Source organism: Rana temporaria, chromosome 4 (genome assembly GCF_905171775.1).
Source record: "Rana temporaria chromosome 4, aRanTem1.1, whole genome shotgun sequence".
Lineage (NCBI taxonomy): Eukaryota > Metazoa > Chordata > Amphibia > Anura > Ranidae > Rana > Rana temporaria.
The window spans coordinates 240904899-240930339 of NC_053492.1; the positions used below are offsets into that span (position 1 = coordinate 240904899).

Here is a 25441-nt window from a genome sequence, read left to right on the forward strand (position 1 = left end):
TGAACACCTCTCAGGAGGGATTTGGTCCACTCTTCAGATCTTTAATCCTGGATGTAACCCCTCACATATACCCAGTGAAGTGAACAGCCTCAGATGGTACACAGAGATAAAACATACAGTACATGTAATACCTATGTACATGTTTTATATCTGTCATCTTTGTATACTGTTTAGAAAGTGCACATTGTGTGTGGGGTTTTTTTTTCTCTACCTGGTTAGCACTGCAGTGAAGCCTGGGCATACAGCTGATTGGAGGAAAGGCGTGCGCACACCCCCTCTCGTCATAGGGAGACTTTCAGCTCCGTTTGTATAGTTCAGGGCTCTGCTAATGCTATTTATAGCATCTACCCCAACACAACTCTGGCTGCTTATATCGTACAACGAAGAACTTGTCTGGAGTTATCCAGGCTGATAACAGAAGAACCGGGCATGAGACCGCTACGGGAAAGTGTTTTGAAGCAATAACCAAACACTGCAGATATGTGCCCAGCTCAAATTTCTTGAATCGTGTTTACATCCACTTTTAGGTCTCTTGGCTGTTTGGCACCTCAAAGGTTCAGCTCCATCAAATTTCTATAGGATTAAGGTCTGGAGACTGGCTAGGCCACTCTAACTTTTAATGTGCTTCTTGTTGAGCCACTTCTTGTTGCCTTGGCAGTATGTTTTAGGTCATTGCCATGCTGGAAGACCAATTTTAAGTGTTCTGGCTGAGGGAAGAAGGTTCTCATCCAAGATTATACAATTAATGGCCACTTCAATGCGGCAAAGGCAGCCTGTACCTTTAGCAGAGAAACGGCCCCCTAAGCATAATGTTTCCACCTTAGTGCTTGACTGTAGTAATGGTGTTCTTTGGTCATGGTCAGCATTTTTTTTCTTCCAAACACGGCGAGTAGTGTCGATGCCAAATAGTTTAATTTTGGCCTCATCTGACCACTGACTCCCAATACTTCTCTGAATCATTTAGAAGTTCATTGGCAAACTACAGATGTGCCTGTACATTAGGGTGACCAGACATTCCCCAGGTTCCAGGGACAGTCCCCAGACTGAGCACACTGTCCCCAGAGCCTGTTTGTCCCTGGATTGCAGGGGCGTACTTGGGGTTGCCATCTGTCCGGGTTTGTGAGACATGTCTCTGGCCGCCTGTAACCCGGACAGTGCCTCACCTGACATTTCCGCTCCTGCTGGGCAAAATTTCTCCCTCCCATTTACCCCCCCCCCCCTGCAATCGACACCTCAGTGTGCTACAGATGGGACATGGAGACGGAGCCGAGTGCTCTGGCTGCAGATGGGATATGGAGGTGGAGCCCCATCTTGATTTGGGGTCTGGTTGGCTGCAAAAGGCACATGGAGGTGGGGTTGCAAGCAGAGCCTCCATCTTACACTTTTTTTTTTTTGTTTCGGAGATCGTGCTGGGAGACTTGTACAGTAAGTGTTTGGTGTATTGTATCATACACTATCCAGCCCTCACACCCTTTAATTGTCAATCTAGCTTGCTTTAGATTATACCCTAATAATCTTTGCGCCATCTAACCTTATTTACAAAAAAAATGTACTGCCTTTTATTCCCCCCCCCCTCCCAGCAGGCTGTTCTGTGCACTTTGCGTTGTGTCCTGTAGTCCAGGACTGGCCCGGCCAACAGTGTCACTTCCTCATTAAAACTACATGTCCCATAATGCATTGCTCTGTTCACTCCCAAGGAGGAAAAAACCCTCTGAGTCCAGCATGCCCTAGGTCCAGGAGGAGCCAAACCCATACATACAATCAACTGTTCCTTAATAATAACTACAGTAGCAACCCCTTGGCTACAGGTCTATATAACAAACACGTCCACGGAATCTCTTCCATTCAAACTCACCATCACGGGGCAAAACCAAACAGCTGTCAAAGAACAGAGACAAGATTGTAGACCTCAACAAGGATGGAATGGGCTACAAGGCCAACGGCAAGAAGCGTGGTCAGGAGGAGACAACCTGGAGCGATTACTCACAAATGAAAGCAATACAAAATAAGCATCAATCGCCCTCTGCCTGGGGCTCCATGCAAGAGGCGCTTGTGAACAATCTCAAGGCAAACCATTGGTAACAATACGCGCCCATGTATTGAAATATTGCAGCGTCTGCAAGGTCCCCCTTCAAGAAGACATGTACAGTAAGGTGACTAGATTTTTTTTTAATTAAATCTGGGGAAATTTTTTGTTTATTTTTGGCAAATAGTAAACTATTTTATAAGCATGTTTTCCTCAAATGATATATGCAGTGTATGTAATTTATGAATGTGTGATATATAAGTTATTACTCACATTTCATCAATGAGATAAAAAAAGAAAAAGATACTTCTTAGAATTTTTGGGGAAATGTTAAGAAGATAAGATGGAGAAAAAAAACGTCAAAAGTATTAGAGGGTGTATGGCAGTTGGTATGTACAGGAGGGGGGTGAGGACTGTATATGTCTATGAAGGGGGGGGTGAGGACTGTATGGTGTATTAAGAGGGGGGGTGAGGACTGTATATGTGTATCGGGGGGGGGGGGGGTTTGAGGACTTTGTATGGTGTATGAAAGGGTGGGTGAGGACTGTACAGTAAAACCTTGGTTTGAGAGCGTTTTGCAAGACGAGAAGAAAATGTTAAATACATTTTGACTTGATAAACAAGCGATGTCTTGATATAAAATTAGTGGCACGTCACAACTGAGTATAAAAGAGAAGAGAGGCGCGAATAAGAGCCGGTTCACACAGGGGCGACCTGTCAGGCGCCTCAGCCGCCTGACAAGTCGTGATCCGCTGTATTTAATGGAACCATTCTAATAGGAGCGACGCAAGTCGCTCCGACTTAGAAAAAGGTTCCTGTACGACTTTGGGGGCGACTCGAGGCGACTTGCATTGACTTCAATACAGAAGTCATTTTGCAAGTTGCCTCTCAGGTTGCCTTGAGATTGCCTTGCCGAGTCGCCCCCCAAAGTCGTGCCGCCTGTGTGTGAACTGGCTCTAAATGTAGCAATATGGTTACATTTAATGAAGGTACACCATTTAGCAACTCACATGATTGATGATTAAAACAGGCACATCCAAGTATGCAGGCATACTTAGACCACATAGACCGTCCTCTGCACCACTATCAATGTCATTTCTTTCACGCTGCTTTAAGCCACACTTTCAGATCGCTCTACATCGGGGTGGTCTTCCTGGTCACGATTGCAGACTGACAGCGTAGAGAGCCAGCGGTGCGGGGGATGGTCTATGTGGACAGCTTTACCTTGGATGCCTTCATACTTAGATGTGCTTCTTTTACTCATCAACCATGTGAGTTGCTAAATCATTAAATGTAACCATATTGCTACATGTAGGGGCGCCTCCCTTCTATTTTCTACACTGTAGCTCCTGCTGGATTTTGCTTCTAATCCTCTTGTGAAGGCTTCCATTTGTGGATGGACATTTTATGGACCGGAAGTGACGTGTGGAACGGAACGGACCAATAGGACGATGCATTTCTCAGCATCCGCTGTTTCATTAGATCCATCTGATGGTCTCTCAGGGCGGTTGTGTACACCAATGCCATCACCAGCTCACCTGCATGCCGAGGACTTTGTTGCGGATATTGATCGCTGCCATATCCATCTGGATTATCGAGTGACACCAGACCATATTGTTATATATGCCTCTTTACGTCTTATCTCCTGTGAGTAGCCATTTGGCTGAGTGTTATTTATACCTCAATTAAACTTTCAGTGTTACTGCACTTAGATTGGCGCACCTTCTCTTCTTTTTTAGCGGCCTGTTTTCAGCCTCTCTGGACGCCATTCTAAACCTGCCAGCAGGAGGTCTGTGTGACAGGGTGTGAGAGTCTGCAGCCTACACAGCATAGAGCCGGATCACCAGCCTCAGAGGACAGCATCGCTATTCCAGCAAAGCTGCCCGGCCTGTACTCCAGAGCTTCTGGACACCCCTGCACTCCAGCCCACCAGGAATCGCGGTGTGGCAGCACCTATCCACTGGAAGGAGACACCAGGAGGGATTCCGGCTGGAGCCCTTCATCTGACTGGGTCCATAGTAGTGAGCAGGCACAGCCCATCCAGATAAAGATGACCTTATTGCTGAGTGGTTTTTCTACAGACTGGCTGGTGAGACTTGTAGTTCCATGGATGTGAATATACTTCTTCAAATGCCACATACAGCAGTGCGCTCGGGGCCTACTTTTCCCCACTGTGCTGTAAAGTCAGTACTGTATTCAACTCATTATCATAATCAAAGAGGAATATACATTTCATAATACTTCTTTAGTTTAAGCATCAGTTCATCTTTGCTCTTCAGTTCTTTTGACTTTTACCTACCTGGATTACAAATTACACTGCAGTACAAACAACAGGCTAGCTGAAGATATCTGGAATTGAAAGGACATTTATAATTTTCCTCTTTGTTATGCTTCACTGCTCTGTATTCTAATGCTTAATCATTGAGCTCCAACCTTGGGGGAGCCATTTTGTGAGACATTATCCAATTTACTTATATGTATGTATATGCTACTGTGTGTATTTGCTGTACACTGTTTGCTGGTCTGTGTGCTGAGGCCTCAGAGGAAAGGTATCCAATACAGGTGTTAAAGGTGTTGGATATTTATCTCTCTGGGTACCTGTACACATAGGTCTTGTGGAGGTATTAAAGCGGGGGTTCACCCATACATAAAACTTTTTTCCCCCTAGATGGATGCTCGTTTTGTCTAGGGGAATCGGCTAGTTGTTTTAAAATATGAGCATTACTTACCGTTTACGAGATGCATCTTCTCCGCCGCTTCCGGGTATGGGCTGCGGGACTGGGCGTTCCTATTTTGATTGACAGTCTTCCAAGAGGCTTCCGACGGTCGCATCCATCGCGTCACAATTTTCCGAAAGAAGCCGAACGTCGGTGCGCAGGCGCAGTATAGAGCCGCACCGACGTTCGGCTTCTTTCGGCTACTAGTGAAGTGATGGATGCGACCGTCGGAAGCCTCTCGGAAGACTGTCAATCAAGAAGGAACGCCCGCTCCCGAAGACCCATACCCGGAAGCGACGGAGAAGATGCATCTCGAAAACGGGTAAGTAATGCTCATATTTTAAAACAACTAGCCGATTCCCCTAGACAAAACGAGCATCCATCTAAGGGGATTTTTTGAAAAAAAATTCTTATGGGTGAACTCCCGCTTTAAGGTACACATCCTTGTATATCAGTAGCAAGTGATATTCTTTTTTAAACATAAGTTGTGTTTTACTTATATCATTTCTTGTTCATTCTTTATCTCAGTAAACATCTCTGAGTGGTTCAGTGATACTGTGTGAGTTTTTCGTTACTAACGCAACATTTCAGAATGGAACCCAAGGTGTCAGAGGTAAGAGAGGATTTGCAGAGTCAAGGTAAATGGTGGGGTATAGAGTCTATGAACAGCCCCCACGGGGGTACCGCAGCTACACACCTACATTTTCCTTAGGAGTACCTTTTTAAATTGACAGGACTAATCTGTGTAGCAATTAAGCACATACTGTAGCCAGTCTGGGAGCCAGAATTGGTTGGTAGGGAATCAAATACTTATTTTACTCACTGAACTGCAACTCAATTTATAACCTTTTGTATCATGGTTTTTTTTTTTTCTAGATTTTTGGTTGATAGAGAAAATATAATTTAAAATGCACCTATGATAAATGATAGACCCTTCATTTCTTTGTAAGTGGACAAACCTACACTCTTTAGGGGATAAAATGTCCCCACTATACATGTTTCTAGCTCTATTAATAAACTATTAGCCTCCGCATTATACTGACACATATCTTGATTTTTATTTCTTAGCCATTAGTATGACCTGGTCTTACAGCATACTTTTAGCATCAAACTTGCTATATGCCTTTGACATTTACTACTGCTTGTAATGCTAGTGTGACCATGTGTAAATGTGCCCAAGACTTTGGTCCCCCTCTAGTTTTTTATCACTGGTTTTTGCTGCCCATTGAAAAGGGCTTCAAACAAGATTTGCCCAATACTTTACTTCATTTAGGTTTTAACAATGTTTGTCTGAAGATGTCCTGCAGCATTTGATTCAGCACTGGTGTGTTTGAGGAAAGGGTATTGTAGTCCTGCTCAAATGTCAGGTTTCCCATGCTGAGTATGGTGATAGCATTTCCCTTGTTTGGTGTTTTTACTCTACGTATGTATGTTATTCTGAGATTACCACAGCCTTTTTCAACCAGGGTGTCTTGGCAAAATGCCCAAAAATGTTAGTCAGCAGGTGTATCAAGCATGCCTTTTAGTTGCACAAAGCCACAGGTTTTTATTGTGCACCATTTCAACCTTCCAGCCATTTGTGTTCTTACAACCAGTGATGTCGTCAGTGTTAAGAAGGCTGTTGATCACCTGCATAGCATCCTTGTTGGACCCTCCCTAGCCCCTCTCCCTCAACACTGGGGTCATATTAGCTGAGTGATGGATGGAAACTGAGGGAGAGAAGAAACACTGGAATACTAGTTGGTACTAGTGTGCAAAACAGTGGCGGCTGGTGCTCAATTTGTTTTGGGGGGGCACAAAGAAACTGAAAAAAAAACATCAATTGCAGCCACTGTGCCCATCAATCGCAGCTACTGTGCCCATCAAACTGTCCGAGAAGCTAGTGGACTAGACTGTGTGACTGCATAGAGGAGACCCAAAACGCATATATGTGAAAATATAATAATTTATTAAGATAAGGGAACAAACACACAGCCACCTCCAATGGGACACATAAATAAACCAATAAACAGTGACCCAAAAATAACTATAGACAATATGTACAATGATGGGAGATATTGTAATTGTAAACAGGCCAGGCCGAGGTCATACACAGGGAGATCAGAAGATAGGTTAGGCCGGGAGATAAATAGGAACAGGGGGATGACGGATGGATGGGCTGCAGAGCAGGGATCCAGGTAATCGGGTAACAAGGGGACAGGTATCCAAGGTAATGGGGAAGCAGGAGGGACAGGTCCAGGATGGGCTCTGGATAGGGATCAGGTCAGATACAGGCTCAGAAGTCAGGGAGAGAGGTGTGTTTACACTTGCCGGGTATTACTAGGAATGGCTGTAATTGGCTTCAAGTCACACCTGAGCGCAGGAAGAGCAGTACGCTCCACACTGCCAGGATCCATCCGCTGGTGGAGACCAGTACTGTGTCCCAAAGATGATATAACAGTTCTCCTGACAGTTCCAAACTGCCAGGAGACACCTGCTGGTGGACCACAGTACTGCAAGCCAAATAATAAATATTACCAGCAGATGGAAGCTTTCCTGATACAAACGCAGCCACTGTGACCATCAAATGCAGCCACTGTGCCCATCAAATGCAGCCACTGTACCCATAAATCGCTGCCACTGTGCCATCAAATGATACTGTACCCATCAATTGCTGCCAGTGTGCCCATCAATTGCTGCCATTGTGCATTGCCCTTTACCTGTCTCGCAGTGGGTCAGCGCCGGTGTCCTGCACGTCCTCGATGACTTCTTCTGTCCTCTCTATCAAGCGTCCAATCACAGTGCCTGATGTTTCAGCCAATCAGGTGACAGGTAACAGACCCGAGTACCTGATTGGCTAAAATGCGGTTCAGTGTTGGCAAAGCAAATTCCTTCGCTTTGCTAACACAACACTGAGTGAACAGCAATCGGCCAGCATGGCTCACCTTTTTGGGAGCCTATTAGAGCCTACAGCTCATATCGGGTGCTTCCAAAAAACACCCCCGCCGCTGTGATTCAGGTGCCCGGCACCTGAATAGGGGGTGTCAGCTGGGGTCATAGATAGATTCATGCAGTGCCAGGAGAGAGGGGGCGGCACCCATGTGCCCCTTATAGATGCACCGCCACTGGTGCAAAGGTGTATTAGGTGCTATGAGACTGTCCGTAACTTTAAAGAGTGCCTTGACTGAAAAAGGTTGAGGGTAACAGGGTTATCACATCCAAGCTTGGCCAGGGCATACTAAAACAGAGGCTGGGATTAAACCGGAAGCTGGTTGCCATGGATTATGGCAAGTTCAGCAGCATCATTGCCCTTTCCTCATTTATTACCTTGTGAGTATTATGAAATATGACTGAGTTAGTACTTGGCACTGCTGCCACCTGACCCTATTGGTTTCCTAATTCGAATCTTCTAACTGCCCTAGATTCTGCAGGACTGTCCTGGAATTTTAACACAATGCCAGTGTCCCGTGGATTTAGGACGTGTCCTGCAGCAGAGTTCTGAAACAAGCTTGTTCCCACACATACTGCTGGACCATGCCAAAAAATCTGTATCCATAACCCATGCTAATTTTTTCCATTGCAGCATGTTATGAGCCCCACAGGTCTCAAGCTCTCAAAGGTGTCCCTCCATTAAGTTTTAAGGTACGTATGCTGAGGTCTACTGGAGACGTAATAGGAGAAACAGTATTTTAGTCAAAATGGTCTGTCACCAACCGAAGTACCACTTAGGAGTCCTGCCAGCCCCCTTGTGCTAGTAATCAAGTTAAAAGATAGTGTTATGTATATATATATATATATATATATATATATATATATATATATATATATATATACACACAAATTAAGGCCCCCTGACTTCTTGCACACAGCTAGGATGTATGTCTTATACTGGGCACTGCTGCCCAGTATAATTTTATGGTTAAAGGACTATTGACCTCTGTCACTAGTGTATGTTTTTGCAGTTCAGTGTACAGTACCAGTATTCCCTGATGACTAATGGTCCACATACTAGATGAAAAATTGTTTAAAAATCTGTCATGGATTTTTTTTTTTTTGCCCAGAAAATAATAGCATAGTAAAAAAAAAAAAAAAATTGAAGAAACGGGTTGGAACATTCTGACCTGGCCAAGTGACCCAATAAAATCCCTGCCCATTAGCTGAGACACCCCATTCTTTTCTAATCTGCCCTTGTCTTATCTAATGTCACCAGCTACAGTGCCACCTAGTGGCAGAAGAGAAAAATGCAGCAAGTCCAGAATTAAAGCGGTAGTTCGGCGGGATGTGGGTTTTTTTTTTTGTAAGTAATGTGCAGCACTTACCTTTCCTCATTCCCTAACAGGGTGTCCCACACGTCCAGCCGTCCGATGCGCTCTTTTTCGGAAAAAGAGAAGTTTGATTTTGATGCGATGGACGTTTCCATCTTGCCTGTGGGCATACTGAAGCCGACAGGGTCTTCTTCCGGGATCGGGCGAATGCTGGCCTCCCAGCATTCACCGCTCGATCCCGCGCATGTGCAGTGTTGACGGCGAGCGTCGCCGTCAACACTGCATGGTTGCTATAGCAACGGCTGGCGTCAGAAGTTCACGAGGAGATGTCGCGCGATTACAGAAGAGCGCGTCGACGGAGGAGTTACAGAAATTTGAGTGGCAGGACGGGGGAGAACGGACCGACACGCCCATTTCCCGCGGGAGGAAATGATTGACAGGTGGGACGATCGACCAGGAAACAGGTAAGGAGCGACTAAAAAAAAAAAAAAAAATTCGTCTGCTCTTTGTTCGTTAGAAACAGTGCTAGTGATGACTAGTTGTAAAACAGGGTGAACTACCGCTTTAAGGTGAAATCAATTGATCTCCTAACAATTGGCCAAGGCAATTATCGCCTGGCAACTAAATTTAATAGCGGCCCTGCCTAAACATCAGGGTGCTACACTTGCATGCTCAGTGAATGGAGTCTTAAGGCCGGCCATACACAATTCGAATGCTAAACTGGCCGAGGTTTGAACCGTTAATGGCTAGGCTCAATGTATCCAGTTGATTGATCGATCGATCAACTAGGGAACAATCAGTCTGCCTGATTCTCTTGCTATTAATCCTAGCTGCTATAGCTAGCAATAATCACTGTCTTTCTCCTGACGGGGGGTGGCTTCCCTCGCCTGCCCCCCTGCCGGTAGAAGAGAATTGCTAATTCCCCTGTCAGCACTGTCTGTGTTGATGGGGGGGATCGTGGTTGCAGGAAAGAAATTTACATCCGTGTATGGCCTGCCTATGGTAAGGAAAGAGGGCATTTATATTTTTTTGACCCACTGTTCAGATAAAAGGGGGTGAAAACTTTGCCAGGAGGTGCTTTAACTTCTTCAGACCCGCGCTATAGCCAAATGACGGCTACAGCGCGGACCTGAAAATCCAACTGGACGTCAATTGACGTCCGCCCCTTAGGGCGTTCCCTGCGCGTGCTCCAGAGCGCGCAGCGGGGAAACTCTGTGTTGGCCATGTCCCTTGGACACAGCCAATTACAGATCGCAGCGAACGGCCAATCAGAGTGGCCGTTTGCGATGCGATCTGTGCGGCCAATGAGAGTTGATCTCAAATGTAAACATATGAGATCATCTCTCATTGCCGTTTTACACAGAGACAGCGTCCTGTCTCTGGAGAGGAGACCGATCTGTGTCCCTTGTACATAGGGACACAGATCGGTCACCCCCCCCCCCAGTCACCCCCCCTCCACCTACAGTTAGAACACAATGCAGGGAATACATTTAACCCCTTCCTCACCCCCTAGTGTTAACCCCTTCAATGCCAGTCACATTTATACTGTAATTAGTGCATATTTATAGCACTGATCGCAGTATAAATGTGAATGGCGCCAAAAATGTGTCAAAAGTGTCCGATATGTCCGCCATAACGTCGCAGTCCCAATAAAAATCGCAGATTGCCGCCATTTCTAGTAAAAAAATAAATAATAAAAAATAATAATTCTGTCCCCTATTTTGTAGGCGCTATAACTTTTGCGCAAACCAGTCGCTTATTGCGTTTTTTTTTTACCAAAAATATGTAGAAGAATACGTATCGGCCTAAACTGAGAAAAAATTTTTTTTTTTTTTTTTTAAATTGGGATATTTATTATAGCAACAAGTAAAAAATATTGTATTTTTTTCAAAATTGTCGCATACTAGCACATAATGCCTTTACTTCGTTTTTATCTGCCCTTCAATCAGAGTTTACTTCCTCTTTAAAAAATAGCTTGGAAGTGGAACAGTAAAGTATATAAAAAAACAAAAAACAAAAGCAAGACCATAAGCACATTCCTGCTACTTCTGTAGAGGAAACTAAGCTGCAGAGACTCTCCCTTGCTTCCACATGAAGCCGGTCACATGACACTGCCACTGCCTAAGGTCCTCCAACCAGAGGACGGCGGAAGCTTAGCCCGGAGTGTCTCCATGACAACATGTAAACAAGCAGCGTCCATATACTGAAGGCTCCTCTGTACTTTGCAAGGTAAGATCTGTGCGAAGGATTATCGCAGGTAGCTCAGTATGGCAGCAAAGCAAACCAGTGTTTTAGGCAAACCTAATTGAGGGAAAAACAAAAGGACCAGTTTTAGAAATATACCTAAATGTTGCCTCCTTTAAATGTATTTGCTTACATTTTAAATGCGTTCATGCAATCTAAAATAACCTGGTTTATTTTCCCTTTCAAAGCAGTATTACATACAAAGCCAAAAGAGTAATATATTGCAGTTTACCAATCATTAGATGTAGTAATTGCATTTGTTTCTTTTTGAGGACCAGATCATACTATAGAAACGCAGTCCGTTCCAGATGCTTTTTTTTAATGCGCGTTTTTGATGCGTTTTGATGCAGTCCAGTGCATTTTCCTCCTTTTTTTTTAACCTTAAGCCTGGGTTCCCACTAGTGCGATTTCAGAGATCGCATGTGATTTTCACCCGCACCGCAGGTGTCGATCACATGCGATCTCGAGCAATGTGAGTTCCGCCATATAGTATGGCGGAACTCGCATTAGATTCGCACGGAAAATAGTGCAGGGACTTGTTTTTCCCCGCAGTAGAATATGATCGCATTGGTGTTCTCTCACCTATGTGATCCGATTCCTGTGCGAGTTTACAGTTTGCACTGCGATCTGTGAACTAAACTGGAGGTGTCATTAACTGTTATTGACACCCACAGCGGTTTGCAGAAGGCAGTGTGAACTGCCTGTGGGAGGGATGCGATGCGGAAACCCGTGCTGGAATTGCACTGGTTCCCACATTGCACATATGTGAACCCAGGGTAAAAAAAGACATATGTGTTTTTGGTGCTTTCCAGTGCGTTTTTTTGTGCGTTTTACAGCGTTCCAGTACAGTCCAGTGCAGGAAAAATGCAGCACGTTCTACTTTTTTTCTAGAATTGGTGTGAACTATGCCATTGAAAACCATATAACCTACTTTCAATGCGTTTGTGATGCAGAAAAAAACCCGCACTGGACTGCATTTGGTGTGAACTAGCCCTTAGGCTTTTTTGTATTTGGTGATCTGACCAGTAACACACCAACCCCTTGTATTAGTGTCCCTGCTCTGGATGGAGGAGAAATGGAGATACCTTTGGACAGCAGCAATGTCTGTCAGTCTGGAGGGGGGTAGTGTTAGATGCACTAGCAGATTTTAATGGGTTAGGCTTTTTTTTTTTTTTTCTTCTACTTCTTCTTCTTCTTCTTTTTGGATAAAGATTTTACATAAAGAAATAAAAGCTGATCATTGTAAGCACCACTGTCAGTGGTAAATGGTTTGCCTCAACACTCTAAGGCCCCCGTACACACGACCGGATCTGTCCGCTGAGATTTATCTGCGGATCAGTTCCAGCGGATAGATCCGGTCGTGTGTAGGGCCTAGCGAACATTTCCCAGCGGATAAAAATCCAGCCGACGGATTCCCAGCGGATAAAAATTTCTTAGCATGCTAAGAAATCTATCCGCTGGAATCCAGTCCCTCTGACTTATCCGGTCGTCTGTACAGACTCACCGGATAAGTCCGCCCGATCCCCATCCCTCGCATGCGTCGAAGTGATTTGACGCATGCGTGGAAGTATTTACCTTCCAAGGTCGCGCACGTCGCCGCGGCACGTCACCGCGGATGTTTTCCGCGGGGATTTTGATCTGATGGTGTGTACAAGCCATCAGATCAAAATCCAGAGGAGGAATGTCCGCTGGAAATGGTCCGGCGGACCGTTTCCAGCGGATATCCTCTCGTCTGTACGAGGCCTAATGCCGTGTACACACGATCGTTTTTCGACTTGGAAAAAACAACGTTTTAAAAAAATGTCATTTAAAACTATTCTGTGTGGGCTTCACAGCATTTTTTCGAGTTCTGAAAAACGACAAAAAAAAAATTCGAACATGCTCCATTTTTTAACATCGTTTTAAACAATGTCGTGTGTGGGCTAAAGCGACGTGAAAAACCTGCGCATGCTCAGAAGCAAGTTACGAGACGGGAGCGCTCGTTCTGGTAAAACTAGCATTTGTAACGGAGTAAGCACATTCATCACGCTGTAACAGACAAAAAAGCACGAATCGTCTTTTACTAACACGGAATCAGCTAAAGCAGCCCAAAGGGTGGCGTCATCCGAATGGAACTTCCCCTTTATAGTGCCGTCGTACGTGTTGTACGCTTTGCTAGAGCATTTTTTTTTAGCGATCGTGTGTGGGCAACATCGTTTTAATGATGAAGTTGGAAAAAAAATATGTTTTTACTAGAGGCTGGAAAACGTTGTTTTTTACGAGCCGAAAAAATTATCGTGTGTATGCGGCATAACTGCTAAAGGCTCGGTTTCACACCTATGCGTTTTTTAATGCGTTTTGCAGAAATGCACTACCGTCCGTTTAACATTGTTTCCTATGGGATACGTTCACATCTATGTTTTTTTCAGCTGCTGCATTTTTTTTAATGTTTTTTAAAAGAAAAACGGTGCATTTTTTTGGTTTAATAGACTTCAATGGAGAAGCTTCAGAAAAGCATGTAGTGCGTTTTTGCTGCAATTTTGCATTTTTTAATCCACCCAACAACAAATTGGCCAAAGAAAAAAAAAAAGCATAAAAGGTACAAAACGCATCAAAAAATGCAACATAAAAGCATGGGCAAACACTGCAAAATCCACCGCAAAAAGAGCTGCAGAAACGCATCAAAAGCAAACTGCATAGGTGTGAACCAAGCCTCACCTGCTGGATCACCAGGTAAAAAATAAAAGAAAGAAAGGCTAAAAAAGAAAACAGATGGCAGCCATCACATCTAAGAATTGGTAAGCTGCAATTTAATAAATGTTTGCCTTTGGATTAAATACTTCCCAAAAGGATCTTCCTATTTAGAGTCAAATATGTTTTTATTATGTTTAACAGAATAAAATAACATGAGTAAAGACCAGATGTTCAGTACAGAAGGTAGTGCAAAGTAAATCACCATCTAGTACACTTTAGGATACAATTCTAGGTGAAGTCAGGGTCACTGATAGGCCAGTACGGGCCTGGGCAGCCTGAACAGAAAACAAATTAATGTAAAAAATATATATATATATCCTCCAGCCACCATGACCGAACATCGTCTGTCCGACGATGTCTGTAGCACATTACGGCATTGGCGGCATGGGTGGCACTGTCTGATGAACAATATGGCATTGGCAGCATGGGTGGCACTGTCTGCAGGTAGCACATGCGTTATAGCCTGCAGAGACAGTGCCACCCATGCCACCAATGCAGTAATGTGCTGCAGACAGTGCCACCAATGCCGCCAATGCCGTAATGTGCTGCACACTGTGCCACCCATGCCACCAATGCCATAATGTGCTGCACACTGTGCCACCCATGCCACCAATGCCATAATGTGCTGCAGACAGTGCCACCCATGCTGCCAATGGCATGGGTGGCACTGTCTGCAGCACAATATGGTATTGGCGGGCTGCAGGGCATAGGTGGCACTGTCTGCAGCACAATATGGCATCTGGGGAGGGGCCAGGGGCAGAGCCAGGGGTGGGGCTAAAGGAGTGACCAGTGGCGGGACCAGGGGTGGAGCTGAAGGGGGCCCCATCAGGTAGGCTGTACAGGGCCCCATGATTTTTATCAGTGGCCCTGGGTGAAGTACTAACACATAGCTGTCTCTCCAGATCAAAGAATCACTATTTAGAAAATCATAAACCTTGATAAAAATGTAGTTAAAGAAGAGCTCCAGACTCCCCCAAAAATAAATAAAAGTCAGCAGATACAAATACTGAAACTGCTGACTAAATATAAGGACACTTACCTGTCCAGGGACCCAGCGATGTCCTCACCGGAACTGATTCTTCAGTTGGCTTTGAGTGCAGACTCCAGCACCTCTAGTAAGGGAAACAGGAAGTGAAGCCTTGCGGCTTCACAGCTTGTTTCCTACGGCACATGCGCGAGTTGCGCTGAGTCTTGTGATTGGTCCAATAGTCATCCCAGAAGACTGCGGGGGGGGGGGGCTGGACTTCCGGCTTAGATCCCCTTGGCAATCTGAGCCAAAAGTGGGAGTGACTACCTAACAAAAAAAGGTGTCCACTCCCCTCTCCCACCAAAAAAGTACCAAATGTGGCAGTGAAGGGTGCAAACAAGCAGAGCTTCCCCTTTTGGGTGTAGTTCTGCTTTAATGCATAAATATTTATAGTATTTTAATAATTTCTTTTTATTTCACATGCTGTTATATTTCAGATTGGGTGGTTTGGGACAAACAATAATTCTGACATTCTGATTGAGTGCCTGGCTGTGGCTTCACAGCCAGGCACACACTGCGCATGCGCGAGCTGTGCTACGCACTGTGATTGGCCGGGAAATCTTCTGGGACCTGTGACGTGTCCCAGAAGATTGCACGGAGGGGGGAGAGGTGATCTTCCTTCCGGCGCCGCGGGAGGAAGTGGGAGCTGGTTGCTTCTAAAAAGAGGGTATCCGCCCCTTTCCCAAAAATGACATGCTAAATCTGGCATGTCAGGGGGTCACCGTCACTTAAAGCGGAAGTTCCATTTTTAGGCGGAACTCTGCTTTAAACGTCACTTTCCTCATCTTCTTGTAGTCTTCACCGCTGATGTGGGCTCCTCCTTTAGGTGCCTCCTGTAGCATGCTGGTTACTAAAGAGCACCCATGCATGTGTCTGGTCCCACATGTCTGGTGCAACTGTCTGGTCCCACATCAAATGTGTACATCTGTCCCCTACTATAGGGGCAATAAAATCCAAAGCTGGGCCCACTGTCAACTCACCCAAACTTATTATGCAGGAGTTAGCTGGGTTCTATGAGGAGTTGTACTGCCCTGGCACTGCCTATACATGGGCGGATCTGGAGCAGTATCTGCATGGCTTGACATTTCCTAGACTAACATCAGAGCAGAGGATGGGGTTGGACGCACCCCTCACAGTAGAGGAACTTCAGGAGGCAGTGGGACTGTTCCCTAATTGTAAGGCACCAGGGGAGGATGGGATCCCCATGGAAGTATATAGGCAACATGCGGCTGACTTGCTGCCGCGTTTGCTTTGCGTATTCAAAGCAGCTCTGGGGCTGGAGAGCTTCCGCCCTCCATGGCAAAAGCGAATATTGTACTGCTCCTTAAACCGGGCAAGGATCCGGTTGAGCCAGGTTCTTACAGGCCAATCTCATTGCTGCAATGTGGCATAAAGATCCTGGCGAAGGTGCTATCAATGCGGTTGAATACTGTTATAACTTCCCTTATACATGGCGATCAGGCAGGGTTTATGCCGAATAAATCCACTGCCATTAATCTGCGGCGGTTATTTTTGAATATGCAATCCGACACGGATAATGTAGGAAGCAGGGCTCTGCTGTCCTTAGACGCCGCTAAGGCATTTGACAGTATTGACTTGAATTACTTGTGGGCAGTGCTGGTGCGATTTGGGTTCGGTGACACTTATATAGCATAGGTACGCCTACTTTACAGTCGGCCGGAGGCTGCTATCAGGGCCTTTGGTTGTCTTTCCCATGGTTTTGCGCTGGGGAGGGGGACGAGGCAGGGCTGCCCACTGTCCCCTCTCCTCTTTGCATTAGCCATTGAACCCCTGGCCATGGAGATTAGAGCTAATCCGAGCATTGTGGGGTTTTGCGGATGACACCTTGCTTATGCTGGGGGATAATGACACATCCCTGCGGGAGGCCATGGCAACAATTACGAGGTTTAGAGTGTACTCTGGCCTACGGATCAACTGGTCAAAATCTGCCCTATTGCCACACAAACGGTGACTTCGTCCTGCCCCATACCTGTCACAGCCACCTTAAATACCTAGGGATCCATGTGACGGCCAACCCGAGAGATTTTAGCCACTTGAACATTTCCCCCCTGCTTCAGAGGTTTAGAGAATGTGTCAAATCGTGGAACAATCTCCGCATCTCGGTGGCAGGCAAGGTGAACCTAGTGAAGATGATTCTAATGCCGCAATTGCTTTACTGTCTTCACAATGCCCCGGTGGTGATCCCTCTAAAAAATTTCAGGAAAGGTGAATTTCATATTCCGATCTTTGATATGGAAGAATAAGCCGCCCAGGAATAAATTGGAGCATCTTCAGAGGCCCAAAGAAACCAGCGGGTTGGCACTGCTCAACCCGTGTTTGTACTACCTGGCGGCTCAGTTACAACACCTGGTAGGGTGCTTCGGGAGTGAGCCGACTCGCTCCTCTCAGATGCTAATGCTCCACATGGTGGGTGACGGGCCCATCCCCATGGCACTGGAAGCTTTGGCTTTTGCCAAACCGAATAAGAAATATCCTACGTACAATCTCATACAAAAAGTGTGGAATAAATGCAAATATATTCAACAGGCTGATGGATACACTGAATATAGCCCCCTATGGCTTAATGATACTTACACAGAGCTGGCTAAACTACAGATAGGGACTGGGTGGAAACCATATGGGATCACGCATATCAAACACGTTTTTAAACATGGAAGGCTTAGACCGTTTGCAGATCTGCGGATGGAATATGGACTTCCATCCTCAATGCTCTTTCAGTACCTGCATCTCCAGCACACAGTTCGGGCTCAGAGTAGGTCTTCTGAGTGGCATCTGTCGCCAACCCCGGTATTCAGTCTCATTGGGAATGCTGTGTCTTCGAAGGGATTTATCTCTCAATGCTACGCCATCCTATTACAGAACTTCTTGGGGCAGCATCCAATACTGGTGAGGGAAAAATGGGAGAGGGACATGGGCCAAATGGATGGAGAACAGTGGGAAGAGATATTTCAAGGGGTGAGCATTTGTTCACTGAATGTGGCCCAGCGGCTCACTCAATTATATATCATCTTCAGGGTAAATTATACGCCGCATAGATTGCAGTTGATGGGGGTGCAGACTGAAGATACTTGCACCAGATGTAAGCATGACCATGGAGATCTTATTCACCTCCTGTGGAGATGCCCCAAACTGCATAAATACTGGGCCGAGGTGGTGAGTACTGTCAACTCGGTATTTGGGGTATCTATACCTGTGGACTCAAGGGTATGTCTATTGGGTGTATTGGAGGAGTATGTGATAGAGGTGTACAAAAGGGAGGCTGTTCATAGAGTGCTATTCCAGGCTAGGAAGTTGATATGTGTTACTGGAAATCGGAGAACCCTCCAACCTTGAGGGAATGGATTGGTAAGATAGGAGATATGCTACATATGGAGAAACGTATCTACCAACACAGGGGGAGTACATGGAAATATGAGAATCTTTGGGCTCCGTGGCTAGATACACCGGGACTTTCCCCGGTGGACCTGGTCATTGACAGGTTGTTGGGACTGAATGTGGGATGAGTAACACAGTATGGGAATTAGAGGGTAGTAGAAGTGGTGACATTGTAGTAATACTAACACTGCTGTATTATGTTTTTAATGGCTGTCTGTGTGGTCATGTTGATCAATGTATCGTTGTCAAAAGCTGTATACCACCTTTTCATCAATAAAAAACTTTTTGTTGGATAAAAAAAAAAGCTGTGTACATCCATTGACACACAAAGTGCCAGGAAGCCAGCCCCCCACTTCCTCTTCACAGGAGCTTGACTGATGGCAGTAGGTGCCTATGACAAGCCTGAGGAGGTGAGTGTTTAGGGAAGGATGTGGGGTAGGACTGGTAGTAGGGGGCTTTTGCCTCGATGCAGCGAATGCATTAAGGTAAAAAAAATAACATAGACTTTAGTACTACTTTAAAGGAAAACACACAATTTATAAGGTGTGTAAAATTCTTTCAAAAGCCACCACACCAAAAATCCAAAAATTGCGAAAAATGTCTGGTGGGGGCACTGCAAGTTTTTATTGTTGCTAGTTTTGGGCTAAAAAAAATATTGTTTTCAATTTTTCTTAAATATGCAGCCTTCACTAAAATAATACCTGGTAAAGCCGCCATTTGCAGGCATGGTTTTCCATTTTCACGATAGGAAAGGTGTTCTCTTGCATCACCATAGGATGTGCAAGCTGGAGTAGGGATCACAGCATGCAGAGCAGCAGGTATTCAACACTTCTGCAGCAGCGGGGATCTGCTATGCTGCATAATTTTAAGACAGGGACTACTAGGAAAGTAATTATACAGCATCTCTATCTTAAAGATGCCTTGCTTTTATTTTGGACTCTAAAGTAACAACTTCTTTTGCTTCTAATGCTTCTTTTTTAAATATCTACTTATTTTTATTTTACAAGTTACGTGGCAACTTGGCAATCACAAGAATATAGATATAAATATGTATGTAACATTGGAGTGTGTGTGTGTGTGTGTGGGGGGGGGGGGGGCGTATTTATGAGGGAGGTGTTGAGGCAAAGGCTAACATGAACCTTTTCCACACAATAAATCTACCACGCTATAACTCCATAGATCAGTTTATACTTGCGGTTTTGGGGGCGGAAAAAACATGCAGTTGAGCCACGTTTTTACGGCTTCCCCTAACCTGCAAAGGCAGTCTTAGGCCCCGTACACACGGTCGGACAAAACCGATGAGAATGGTCCGACGGACCGTTTTCACCGGTTCACCGATGAAGTGGCCTGATGTGCCAAAAACTGATCGGGTCAGAACGCGGTGACGTCAAACACACGACGTGCTGAATAAAACAAAGTTCAATGCTTCCAAGCATGCGTCGACTTGATTCTGAGCATGCGCGGGTTTTGAACCGATGCTTTTCTGTACTAACCATCGTCTCTATCTGACTCCAAAGAAATCTTTATTTTTCCTGTTGTTTTGCTTGTTACATAACATAAAATGTAGTCTTAAAATGGTAAGCAGAGGTTTCCATCATATTCCAAACCTTATATACCGTATTTATCGGCGTATAACACGCACAGGCGTTTAACACGCACCCTAACTTTAAAAAGGGAACTTTCAGGAAAAAACATTCCACCGCCCCCCTGCATATAACACGCAGGCACATTTTACCCTCTATTTTCAGGGTAAAAAAGTGAGTGTTATACGCCAATAAATACAGTATTTGCATAAAGGAAGCATATAAAAGGGAGTAAATACTGGAGGAATTTGGCAGGAGGAACCACTGAGTACATCAGGAAACCAGGACATGCTCCCAACAGTGTTGGTTGCTGAGGAAATTAAGAGGAGTATTGCTCTTCAAGGGAGAGGTGTTCGTGGCATGAGCAGTGGGAGAGGTATATATTTTTTCTATGCTTTTGCCAGAAATATATATATATATATATATATGAATATATATAGACAGAATGCAGATAAAGTGTAGCACTGCAATGGGATGACGGTAATGTTAAAGGGGTTGTAAAGGTTCATTTTTTATTTTCTAAATAGGTTCCTTTAAGCTAGTGCATTGTTGGTTCACTTACCTTTTCCTTTGATTTCCCTTCTAAATGTTTTTTTTTCTTTGTCGGAATTTCTCATTTCCTGTTTCTCCTCAGTAAGCTTTCCCCCATCATCCGAGCGGTGGTTAGTCAGCCAGAACAGCTTAGTGAACAGCTTACTGAGGAGGAACAGGAAGTGAGAAATTTAGACAAAGAAAAAAAACATTTAAAGGGAAATGGAAGGAAAAGGTAAGTGAACCAACACTGCACTAGCTTAAAGGAACCTATTTAGAAAATAAAAAAACAAACCTTTACAACCCCTTTAAACTTAACTGGATGCATACATGCTACAAGATTGATTGAAGAAAGACTTTTAGCTACTTGAAGCTGGAAGATCCTTTAATAAGACAAAAAACATTATTCAATTGCATTTGACACTTATGGCCCATGGATGAAATACCTGCTAGCACTTGCTTTAAGAGACCCTGTCAAGAAAAAAACAAATACAAAAAGGGCAAAAAGATGATATATATATATATACTGTATATACACAGCGAATATGTGTTTGTACTTGGGTAGTAATGGAATGTAGGAGCCGGACCCAAGAATTGCTTTTGCACATGAACCTTGGTTGACTAGTGGCTTCTTGCACTCTCTTTGGACATGTTGGTGACCCCTAAGATCTCTTGTATTGTGTCATAGGTCTTTTGGAATGCATATGGTAAAAAAGAGGCTTCCCTCTGTCGGCACCACACTATTTACCATCTTTTTTATGATTTTTCCTCAACCGTCAACCCTGTTTGGTTTATTTATTTTTTTACCCTTTTGGCTCCAAACTTTATTTGTTTCCCACCAGCTACCATAATTATGATATACAAATATGGCATTTGTTATGGACTCTGATCTAATTATTAAAATATTTGTTTTTCTTATCAGAATGTCGCATACTCAGGCTGAAAGTGTGATAAAAAATATTATACGGGAAATTGCCCAAGAATGTGCAGAAAAAGGGCACACTGTATCCGAAACCATGGTAGCTTTTGTGGTAAGTTATACCTGTGTTTTGTTTCTGCAGTCAAAAAAACATTTTTGTTTTTAAACTAATTTTGCCAAACTTTTTCATTTTGAATAATTAAAGTGGAACTCCAAGCAAACAGCTGAACGTACAGTTGAAATACATATACTGTATGTGACCTTTTTTTAACCAGCCAAAAGATTCATGTCCTTGTTCTGCCTGTCTTGTGATTTATGCACACCTGTCAGAGATCACCTGAAATACAGCCCTGTCCACTGTGATTAGGCAATGAAGCACTGATGACTTTCTTCTGATCTCCACTCCTGTAAACATATTAACAATGTTAAATAGCAGTGTGCAATGTATTAATAGATTAACCACTTGCTTGCCGCCCACAGTACATTTACTGTGAGCAGGCAGCCCACCCAGGCACTGCGACATAGCTGTTTGTTGCGGTGTACTTCCTGGTTTTTGGTCGTGCGAGCCCCCTGCCGACCTATGCTGTGATTGGACACCGTACACATTTGTGAGGAGGTTACAGTCAACCATTTAGATCAGTGGTCCTCAAACTGTGGCCTGGGGGCTGAATGTGGCCCTTTGCTTGCTTTTATCTCGACTTTGGGGCAATTTCATCCCCTGTCACCAACAATGGGGCATAATTCCCCCCCACTGACACCAACAAAGGGGCACAATTCCTCCCAATGACCCCAACAATGAGACACAGTTTTGCCTAGTGACAACAAAATGATGGGGCATGATTCTTCCCACCCAATGACACAAACAATGGGGCTAGGGCTGCCACCTCATCCCTTTAAACCCAAACACATATGAATTACACAGGTTCTGTGGCTAATTTAATGCAGATAAAGCACCAAGTGAGTTTAATTACCACCATAATCGGTTAAGCCCCGGACCTTTAGGCAGCTAAATGCCCAAGCCAGGTTTCGCGATTCGGCACTGCGTCGCTTTAACAGACAATTGCGCGGTCGTGCGACGTGGCTCCCAAACAAAATTGGCGTCCTTTTTTCCCCACAAATAGAGCTTTCTTTTGGTGGTATTTGATCACCTCTGCGGTTTTTATTTTTTGCGCTATAAACAAAAATAGAGCGACAATTTTGAAAAAAATTCAATATTTTTTACTTTTTGCTGTAATAAATATCCCCCAAAAACATATATACATTTTTTTTCCTCAGTTTAGGCCGATACGTATTCTTCTACATATTTTTGGTAAAAAAAATCGCAATAAGCGTTTATCGATTGGTTTGCGCAAAATTTATAGCGTTTACAAAATAGGGGATATTTTTATTGCATTTTTATTAATTCTTTTTTTTTTTACTACTAATGGCAGCGATCAGCGATTTTTTTCATGACTGCGACATTATTGCGGACACTTCGGACAATTTTGACACATTTTTGGGACCATTGTCATTTTCACAGCAAAAAATGCATTTAAATTGCATTCTTTATTGTGAAAATGACAGTTGCAGTTTGGGAGTTAACCACAGGGGGCGCTGAAGGAGTTAGGCTTCAACTAGTGTGTGTTTACAACTGTAGGGGGGTGTGGCTGTAGGTCTGACGTCATCGATCGAGTCTCCCTATAAAAGGGATCACTCGATCGATGCAGCCGCCACAGTGAAGCACGGGGAAGCCGTGTTTACATACGGCTCTCCCCGTTCTTCAGCTCCGGGGAGCGATCGCGAGGGGGCGGCTAGAAACGAATAGCCACGCCCTCGTCCCGGATCGCTCCCCGCGGGTTTCTGACCGCCGTGTGTACCGGGGGGGGGGGGTCCCGATCGGACCCCCGACCCACGAAAAGGCGGGGACATACATGTACGCCCATATGCCTGTACGTGCCATTCTGTGGACGTATATGTACATGCGGCGGTCGGCAACCGGTTAATCAGCCACAGAACCTGTGTGATTAATATGTGTTCTGGTTTAAAAGGGATGAGGTGGCAACCCTAGATGGGGCACAATTCCTATCACTGACACCAAAAATTGGGCATTTGTTTACTCCCACTGATGCCGGAACATTTTCTACTTCCAATGGCCACAGTCCGGCCCCCCTAAAGTCTGAGGGACAGTAAACTGGCCCTTTGATTGGAAAGTTTGGAGACCCATGATTTAGACTGTATACCTGCTGATCGGCTGTGGCCAATCACTGCACAGATCTCTGTTTTTGTAAACACAGGCTCTGGCTAGATTTCCCCCTGATGTTCAGAAATAGAAACAAGGAGTGAAACCCAGCCATATCAGTGAGTAAAAGCAGCACACATAGACTTGTATTCACTTGTTACTTAAAGTGGAGGTCCACCCTAAAAAAAAAAACAATTACACCAAAATCCTACAAAAAATGTGAAAAAAAAATGTGAATTTTTTTTTTTACTTACCAGAAATTGCGCCTGCTATGCGGATCTTGCTAATCTTTCTCTTCCTAGTGCGCGGCAGGTCTTCTTCCTCGTCCTCCTCACGTTGTCTTCTGGGGAATGGGGAGCGGTGCCTTCTGGGAACTGTGTGTATCCCAGAGAGCAGCCGCCCATTCACAAAGCGCCGCAAGACTTGCGCATGTGCAGTAGGAAACGGGCAGTGAAACTGCAAGGCTCCACTTCCTGTTTCCCTTAGTGAGGCTAGCTGCACCGGGACCTGACACGATCGAGTGATCAGCCTCGGCGGCCGACATCGCGGGGCCCCTAGGACAGTTAAGTGTCCTTTATTAAAAAAAAAATATTGTGGGTGGAACCCCACTTTAAACAATCAACCCCTTGATTACCCTCCTAATTACCCCTGTCACCCAACCAGTGTCTTTAGTAAAATGTCAGTGTACAGCTAGAGCTTACGTTTGGTATTGTGTTTTCAACTCTCTGTTACTTTATTTTATTTTTTGGTGTTTGACATTCTTTAGGTAAAGGCTATAGTATTAGACACAAGAAATGGCTTTAATGTGGATCGCGTTCTCACAAAGAATGATGTACAAAAGCTCATTAAGGTAACAACTGTAGCAGTTATATATATATTCTTTTTTTAGAAAACGTAATCTTTGGTCAGAGTGACTACATTGTTGTTTTGTGTAAATGTCATTCTTTATTATGGTCAGGACTTAAAGATGGGATTAGAAGAAACAATTATTTTTTAGACAGGTAAACATGAAATTTCACATACCGATGTGCTTAAAAGTTTGGATACCCTGGCAGACATTGTGAAATTTTGGCATTGATACTGAAAATACGACTGATCACGCTGAACAAAATTGTCTTTTATTTAAGGATTGTGATCATATGAAGTCATTTATTATCACATACTTGTTTGGCTCCTTTTTAAATCATAACATAACAGAAATCACCCAAATTGCCCTTATCATAAGTATACATACCCTGGAATGTTTTACCTTGGTACAGACACACAAGGTGATACACACAGGTTAAAATGGCAATTAAAGGTTAATTTCCCACATCTTTGGCTTTTTAAATTGCAATTAGTGACTGTGTATCAATAGTTAATGAGTTTGTTAGTTCTTACGTAGATACACTGAGCAGGCTAGGTACTGAGCTACGGGGAGCAGAAAAGAACTGTTAAAAGACCTGTGCAACAAGGTAATGGAACTTTAAAAAATGGAAAAGGATATAAAAAGATATCAAAAAAGCCTTGAATATGCCAGTCAGTACTGTTCAATTACTTATTAAGAAGTGGAAAATTCAGGGATCCTTTGATACAAAAGGTCAGGTAGACCAAGAAAGATTGCAGCTACAACTGCCAGAAGAATTGTTTGAGATGCAAAGAAAAATACACAGGTAACCTCAGGAGAAATATAGGCTGCTCTGGAAAAAGATGGTGTGGTTGTTTCAAGGAGCACAATACCATGATACTTGAACAAAAATTAACTGCATAGTCAAGTTGCAGCTTCAGGCATCATTCAGATATCCCCATTGAAAGTCAAGGACG

General features: G+C 44.3%; 1 protein-coding gene across 1 annotated transcript in view; it reads left to right on the forward strand.

Annotated features, from left to right (window-relative positions):
* Positions 1-11103: 11103 nt before the first annotated feature.
* The window catches only part of CFAP206 (cilia and flagella associated protein 206), a 58336-nt gene continuing 43998 nt past the window's right edge, over positions 11104-25441 (forward strand). The window contains exons 1-3 of the mRNA XM_040350077.1: positions 11104-11216; positions 21424-21532; positions 24405-24488. Coding sequence (XP_040206011.1) covers positions 21425-21532; positions 24405-24488 — 192 coding nt within the window. The 5' untranslated portion in view covers positions 11104-11216; position 21424. The remainder of the gene's footprint in view (positions 11217-21423; positions 21533-24404; positions 24489-25441) is intronic.